The following is an 8,269-nucleotide window of genomic DNA, read 5'->3' as shown; positions in this document are numbered from 1 at the left end:
AATTCTTTTAAATAAAGATGGGGATCCTATCAACTTGTGCCAACCTTAGATAGCAAACTCATGAGCTTGGTCTTACTTCACTGTCAAGAAATGAAAGAAGACCATCTCCAAGTTTAACTTAGACTAAGCTCCGTTCTTTTTGATACACTACAAGCATTAGATCGTTTAAAAGGATCTGTTGGTTTTTAGATATAGTAATTTGATTTGGTAATAGTAATAAAAAATAACAAATATGGTTTAAATAAGTTAAACTGCACAAGTCAAATATTTATAAATTATTGTAAGCGTAAGAAATATAGAAAAAGAATGCTAAAATAAACTTATGTGAGTACGATAAATATATATATATATATATAGAGAGAGAGAGAGAGAGAGATTATATATAGGACGTGAGAGGTTTTAAAAATTAAACAAATTTTAGAGAAACATAAATTAATATGTTAAATTATATAAGTAGAGATAGAGGATACATGGTATAATACCAGATACACTAATTGATTACAATAATTACAATATTTTTTTTCATTATCACATGTAGGTGGCAGGACCCCATATGATGTGTGTGTTTGGTTTACCGGTCACACAACATTAATTTAAAAATGGGTAGTCATTGGAGTCATTTGCAAACAACCATGAAAAAGCAGGAACTTGTTTTCATACCTTTGGCTGCTTCAAGTCATCTAACAGGATCCATACAATTTGCAAAGAGTTTGCTAGATCAAAATGAAAACTTATCAATTACAGTCCTTATTATCCTCTTACCCCCTCAAAAAGATCTTGATCCATACACTAAGTCAGTTGTTTCTTCAAATAACCACATCAAGTTCATCATCATTCCTTCTGCTATCACTAACCATCTTCCGCAATCCTTTTCATCGTCTATATCCGTTGAAATGTTTGTACACCGCGTGTTTGAGAGCCATAAACCTCAAGTCGAACACGCAATCATGGACTTGGTATCGGATGATTCAACACAAATTGTTGGGTTTGTACTTGATATGTTCTCTAGTTGCATGATTGATGTAGCTAACAAGTTCATGGTTCCTTCCTATATGTTTTGTTCCTTTAGCACAGCTTTTCTTGGATTTCTGCTTCATCTCCCGGATCACCACAACCGAGTGGGAGTTAACTTTCATCCGTCTGATTCTGAGTCGGTTATACCGAGTTACCAGAATCATGTTCCTGCAAATGTGCTTCCAGGTGCTGTGTTTGACAAAAGTGGAGGTGGGTATGAATCCTATGTTTATTTTGGTACCAGGCTCAAGGAATGCAAAGGATTTATCGTAAATTCATTTGCTGAGCTCGAACCGTACGCTTTAAATTCGATTTTAACGCCACCAAATGTGTACCCGGTTGGACCTTTAATTGATTTGAAAAACCGTAATGACTCGAGTGGCTCGACTGAGTCTGAGATCAGGAATTGGCTAGATAATCAACCTCTGAAGTCAGTCCTCTTCTTGTGCTTTGGGACTATGGGTATGTTAAGATTTAATTAACTGAAATAAGCTTACTTGTAAGAGTTACATATGGTTTTAGTCCTGTGATTTTACCCAAATAACTATTTTCGTATAAAATTTAAATTTTACTTTCTTTTAATCAAATAGTTTCATTTTTGTATCAACTGAAATGAAGAAAATGGATGGGTTAAGTGACGTAGACAACAATTGATACAGAAATATAATATTGGATTAAAAGTATAACAAATAAACTTTTAGACGAAAATAGTTATTTTGGTCAAATCACATATTTAATTTAAAATTTAATTTTTCTTTTGTTAATCAATCCGTATCAATTGAAAAAAAAAATTGGTTTAGTCGGCTATAGACTACGATTGATACGAAAATAAAAGTATTGGATTAAAAAATCCACATGTAAACTTCTGGACTAATAATAGTTATTTGGGTCAAATCATTGGTGTAATTTAAAATTTAAATTTTACTTTTTTTAATCAATTAGTATCAATTAGTATCAATTGTGCAAAACTACAATTGATACGAAAATTAAAATATTGAATTAGGAAAGTCGCATGTAAACTTCTGGAATAAAATAGTAATTTGGGTCAAATACATGTACAATATGATTCACTATAACAATCCAATTAAGCTTGTGAGATGGATTCGATATTACCTACAACTACAATAACTATCTACATTAATCAAACGAGCCGGGGTCTCAACGGAAGCAGCCTCTCTATTCGTCAGACCCTATCATAGCTTTGCTATTGGTAGGATATACTGAGTACGATGATGATGTGATTAATCAAACGGCATTGAGCCTCGCTGTGTTATGGTGTCTATATTAATTAAACCACAGTTAACCGTAGAAAAAGAAATAAACATCTATATGAATAATGTTTTAATACTTTGGGTTGTTGATATTCTTAACAGGGTATTTTAATGAATCTCAGCTAGAGCAAATGGCTATTGCACTTGAGCGGAGTGGTCATCGGTTCTTGTGGTCCATACGACAACCACCGAGAGATGGAAATGTCGCCACAAGTGACCACACAAACGTGCAAAAGGTCCTGCCAGATGGGTTTTTAGAAAGAGTGAAAGAGAGAGGGATGGTTTGCGGTTGGGCACCACAAGCCGAAGTGCTAGCCCACGGTGCGGTCAAAGGGTTTGTGTCTCATTGTGGCTGGAACTCTATCTTGGAGAGCTTATGGTATAATGTCCCTATTGCTACATGGCCATTGCATGCAGAACAACAGCTGAATGCGTTTTTGTTGGTGAAGGAGTTGGAACTGGCCGTGGAGTTGAGTTTGAGTTACAGAAGTCACGGGAGTGAGGTGGTGATGGCGGATCAGATACAGAGAGCCATAAATTCCTTAATGGATGATGCAAACCCTGTGAGGGAGAAAGTGAAGGATATAAGTGAGAAAGGAAGGAATGCAATGATAAAAGGTGGATCCTCATTTGTTACATTAGAGAAATTGGTTCAAGATATGCTACATAACATTATCAAGCCCGAGCAGTAATAGGCTACGGTGTTATGAATTTATAAACGCCATGATCGGTTATTATCTTACCGACAAGCAGACAAAAACACACCGATTTACAACCTTTTAGAGGGTCATTAGCGTTGAAAAAAAAGATGTATTGTTTTTGATTATTTGTTTGATTTCTGGAAACACAAATATGTGCTATTCGTTTATGTGGTGTGTTTATTTTACATTCAATTGAATATTTGCTCATCATCCATGTTCCTGGAGATATACTAATAGTCAACATTCAGAGCAACCTTCGTTTGCAATAAAAGAAAAAAGAAAAAAAAAAACGGGACCGTAATTAGTTTGGTACGATCTTACCGATTAATTTAGTTTCAATTAAGTTAATCGGAATTTTTGTTAATGCCTAGTTTGTATAAGCATCAAAAGATTGATAAACAAGCAAAGCAAATGTACCCAGTATAATCTTAAAAGATCGACAATAAACCGAAAAAAGAAAACTTGACATTAATAGAATGTTGAGATAGAATATTTTGGTAATTCATCCTTGTCCCTCTTTGTCATTAACGTATGAAATAAATACAAGTTACCAAACCTCTTTTACAAAATACATGTCTTAACAAAAAAATGCTAATAACAAGGTAAAAGATATAATCTTAATATAAGTCTATTACACCCCGTAGTTGAAGCGGGAGGTGAACGGATGCTGAATCCGGAGCAAAAATCTTCAAATAGCACCCGCGGGAGACCTTTAGTAAAAATATTAGCAATCGAACATGAAGTATTCGAACTTGAACTCACTGAACGTGCTCGTGAACAAAGTGAATGTCTAGTTACATGTGCTTAGTCTGCTGATGATGAACCGGGTTGCTTGAAAGATAGATGGCGTTGACGTTGTTACAATACATAAGAGTAGCGCGAGAGAGTGGTCGATGAATTTCCAGAAGAAAGTTATGAAGCCAACAGATTTCGGCCACAACGTTGGCCACTCCCCGTCATTCGGCATATTCTGATAAAGAGTGGGATGTTCAATGGGTTTACCGGAAGTGGAGCCTAACGTTTCATTTGTGCCAAGCGGGATAGCAACAGATTTACATGACTGCATGCCAGCCCGTTTTATGATATCTTGCGCATACGAACTCTGAGTTAAGAACATAGTGTCACGTGATCACGTAACTGAAATACCAAGGAAGTAACGTGCTGACCAAGATCTTTCATACCAAATTCGGTGGCCAAGTGTAAAAGTAATTCTTTACGTAGAGCATCTGAGGAAGTTGTAAGAAGAATATCATCAACGTACAAAAGAAGAATGTAGAGTCCGTACCTTTAAGAAGTATAAATAAAGAGTTGTCACACCCTTTTTACCGAAATCCCAACATTAGAACTTACCGAAATCCCAACATTAGAACATAATCTGTGAACCATTGATACCACACCCTAAGGGCTTGTTCCAGTCCGACAATGATTTTTTTCAAGCGATATACGTGGTCAGGATAGTTTTTATGTTGAAATCCATTGATTGATACATGTATAACGTCTCATTCAAGGTGCCATGTCATAAGGCATTAGTGTCATCCAGCTGGTGGACTTGCAATGAACACGATAAAGCAATCAAAAAGGCAGTTTGAATTGTATCCGGTTTGACAACCGGGCTAAATATTTCCATGCAACCAATACCAACCTATTGAGAGCGACCATCATAAACCAAACGGGCTTTGTATCGCTTAAGTATGCAATACGCATTATAGTTATGTTTAAACAACCATATGCTTCAAATTATATTCATGTCTGGGTGGCGAGGGACTAGCTCCCAAGTGCTATTTTTAATAAGGGCATGATACTCGTTGTTCATGGTGTTTTTCCACTCCAAAATAGACAAGGCATGGGCGGGATTCTTTGGTATGGGTATAGGGGATGTGGTGGAAATTAAAGATATTATTGGGTTTAATTATCTCGTTCATAACGCCTGTACGCATGGTACGAATGGTAGGTGGTGGCTAAATATTTGTAATGGGAGACAGTTTTGTTGATGTTGGAAGGGAATGTGATGAGGTGGGCTGGGCAGGCGAGAAGATGGAGCTGATCGGGAAGGCCGAGGGTGAAGAGTGGGCTGGGGAGGGGGCCGTAGGTGATTGGGCCGCAGGAGTTGGAGAGGAATGGGTAGGGGTGTTTAGTAAGTGTGTTGAATTATGGGTGGTAGGAGATATGGCAGTGTGGATATTTAGCCGACATAAAGGGTGTTTGGCTTGAGGGTTGTGGGTCCACAAATGGCCGCAAGTGAAGGTAACGAGGGGTAGATAAAAAATCGTAATTTGGAGTAGAGGTGGTAGGTGGATATGTTTGACAAGAAAAAGGGAATATAGTCTCATTAAAAACAATATGCCGGGAGATGGTGATGTGACGAGTTTTTAGATTGAGACATTTGCACCCGTAATTTTTATCGAGTATCCGAGAAATACGTAAGGATTGGAGCGGTAGGCAAGTTTGTGTTGAACAGTGGAGGGGAGAAGGAGCATAAGGATCCAAAAACAAGGAGATGTTCGTAAGAGGAGTGATGATGATAAAGTAGTTCTTTGGGTGTTCTGAAATTTTGTAGTTCGCTTGAAAGAATGTTGTGAAGATATGTAGCCATTTCTAGGGCATGATGCCAATAGTTTGTAGGGAGAAAGGCATGGGCGAGAAGGGTTCGAATGATATTATCATGGGCGGATCTATGTAAAAGGGTGTGGGTTCACGGGAACCCACTGAGTTTCGACCTTTATATAGAACGTGTATATAAAATATGATCGTGAACCCATATATAAATTGTGAGTGAACCCATACACATACTTAAAAAGAGGTCTAGTTGTAAATACCTTCTTCTTATATTGCTAGATCCTGAGTTCGATTCACACTTTCAGCTGGTTGTTTTTAATTCTTTTAAATTTAACCGATTCACACTTTCAGCTGGTTGTTGTTAATTCTTTTAACCATTTATTTACTATTTTCACTTACCCTGTCTTCTCCACACAGACCACATTACACAGCTACCATAGAACTTTCAGGATCTGTTGTAAATATCAGTTATCAATACAAAGAAACAGTGGATAGCCTGTCAACTTAGGCATAAAAGAGGCTAACATTTAGCTAGCTTCAGTGTTGGTGCGTGATGTTTGGGATTGCTTATTAAGATCATGTTTTAATAGACTAAGTTAATTATTATTATTTTTTTAATTTGAAAAGACCGTCGTATTTATATTATATGTTTTTTTAAATTCTAATAGAACGCTTGTTTTTTTGTTACCTTATCGTTTTTTATTATGTGATAAACCTTAATGACCCGAACCGTTAAAACGACCCGAAATGTTGAACCGATATCAAACCGACCCGAACAGTGAACCCACTAGAAAACAATCCTGGATCCGCCACTGGATATTATTATTTGAGCGGATTTTCATTCCTCTTTACCATTTAGGGGAAGAGGTGCGGGGCACGATTATCGAAAATCATGCCATTATCATCATAGAATTATTTAAAAGAGGAGTTTACATATTCTGTACCGTTACCACATTGAAAGTTCTTAATTTTCCTTTCATATTGTGTGAATTTGTTTGGTAAATGTGTTAAAAATATAGAGCACTTGAGACTTTTAAGCTAGAAGGTAAGTCCACAAAAAAATCGTTTAGTCATCTAAAAATAAAATATAATATCGATGACCTCCCGTGCTATAATAGGTGAGGTCCAAACATCACTATGAATAATATCAAAAGGTTGAGAAGTACAAGTATTAGAAGATATAATTGCTAATTTAATGGTTTTTCTAAGAACACAAGATTGACAAATTGTCTTATTCAATTTGTTAAAAGAACACCAGATTGATAAATTGTCTTATTCAGTTTATTCAATTTAATGGCATTTGAACTTTTCAAAGAATGTAATAAATCCGGCCGGGAGGTCGAGTCGTTAATGCCAAAGTGGATGAGAAATTGCCGCAAAAGTGGATGGTGAAGTGTATTGAGTCGACTCTATTGTAAGCAGAGGATGAAGATCACTGTTACCGTTGCATTGAAGGATAGGGATCTTGGTCTTGAAATCCTTCATAAGTAAACCAACAGGATCAAATTCTATTGAAATCCAATTAATAAACGACGAACAGAAAAGAGATTGGAGTTAATTTAGGTGCAAAGAGTACGGGGTGGATAGGGGGGTAGGGGTTTGACGTCGTTGTCAAAAGATCGGGACGATTAACCATTACCATCGATAGTGTTATGTAAAATGGCCGAATTAAAAAGAGATTGGAAGTTACCCGTGTGATTTGTCATTGTATATAGAGCATGTTCATTGATTGTCGGAATATAAGTCGTTGCATATGCTTGATTTGGCCTTAGACTTGGGAAACAAGTACTGTTACCACCAGCTGAGTTGGGTCGATTGTATGTGGGATATAGGCAGGAGGCAGGCTATTTTGGATTGTTGTATTGGTCCTGTTGAGAGGGATTCATCTTACGCTGATTATGTGTCATGAGAGAAGCCCACGAGTTATTATTAGGTGGCCCATGGGGAGAATGGTTGTTGTGACCTCGATTAAAACCATTGTAATTTTGTCCAGTCCATCGTGTAGGGCCAATATTCTATATTGCTTTTAGGATTGCTTATTTCGTTCTACTTTGCTTTTAGTCGATGTATTACATACTCGGTACGTTTATTTTGTAAGTTTATTATGTAAACTTTGGAGAAATGGGGAACCTATAAAAGGGTTATTTTACTAATTTCTCCAAACAACTCAACTCTAACAACAACTCAAGACACATCCTTTGGAAATAAAAGTCTCTTTTCATGCTCTCCATTTTCTCTTTTTTATATAAACAAACTAAGATCCGAGATCCGAGTGTTGTCGGTGATTTCCGTTAACCAACAACACGGATTAATTCAAGTCAAGTTCTGAGATCAATCTAGAGGACCTACAAGTGGTATCAGAGCCTTCGGCTCAACTTTTTGTGGTTTTCGGGTCAAACTTTTCAGATTTTGATCTTAGTTTTTTTTGGATTTGAGGTTGATTTCATGTTATTCACTTATTTTGGAGTCCCTTACACCTTAGAAATACACGAGAATCATCAAATCAAAGTTTTTAGTGTTTTAAGCTTTTGTGTCTGAGCTTAGATTCGGCTTAAAAACTCAGATCTAGGCCGATTTAGTGATTTTTAGACTAAAGTATTTTTGACTTTTTGGAAGTTTAGGAGTTATATTCCCAAAATAAAAAAAAATCACTGTAGCAGTCGCATCGCCGAGGTACTGTAGCAATTCACATCGGGTACTGTATCAATTCTCAACGGATACTGTAGC

At 36.7% G+C, this 8,269-nt stretch overlaps 1 protein-coding gene across 1 annotated transcript; it reads left to right on the top strand.

The window, feature by feature from the left end:
• Positions 1-616: 616 nt before the first annotated feature.
• LOC143534974 (anthocyanidin 3-O-glucosyltransferase 6-like) lies at positions 617-3,046 on the top strand. Its single transcript, XM_077029334.1, has 2 exons — positions 617-1,476; positions 2,388-3,046. Exons 1-2 carry the CDS (start codon positions 633-635, stop codon positions 2,975-2,977), a joined length of 1,434 nt encoding a protein of 477 aa, XP_076885449.1. The 5' UTR covers positions 617-632; the 3' UTR covers positions 2,978-3,046.
• Positions 3,047-8,269: the final 5,223 nt, after the last annotated feature.

This window comes from Bidens hawaiensis, unplaced genomic scaffold, assembly GCF_021521415.1.
Source record: "Bidens hawaiensis isolate Kalapana, Puna unplaced genomic scaffold, B.hawaiensis_p1.1 tig00010383_1, whole genome shotgun sequence".
NCBI lineage: Eukaryota > Viridiplantae > Streptophyta > Magnoliopsida > Asterales > Asteraceae > Bidens > Bidens hawaiensis.
The sequence above is the reverse complement of the archived record's forward strand: the minus strand, read 5'-3'. Positions and strand labels throughout refer to the sequence as shown.

Bases quoted from the DNA above. Each gene is read 5' to 3' on its own strand.
- LOC143534974 (XM_077029334.1), top strand. From the start codon at position 633: ATGAAAAAGCAGGAACTTGTTTTCATACCTTTGGCTGCTTCAAGTCAT. The intron at 1,477-2,387 runs GTATGTTAAGAT...TATTCTTAACAG, and splicing joins CTTGTGCTTTGGGACTATGG to GGTATTTTAATGAATCTCAG.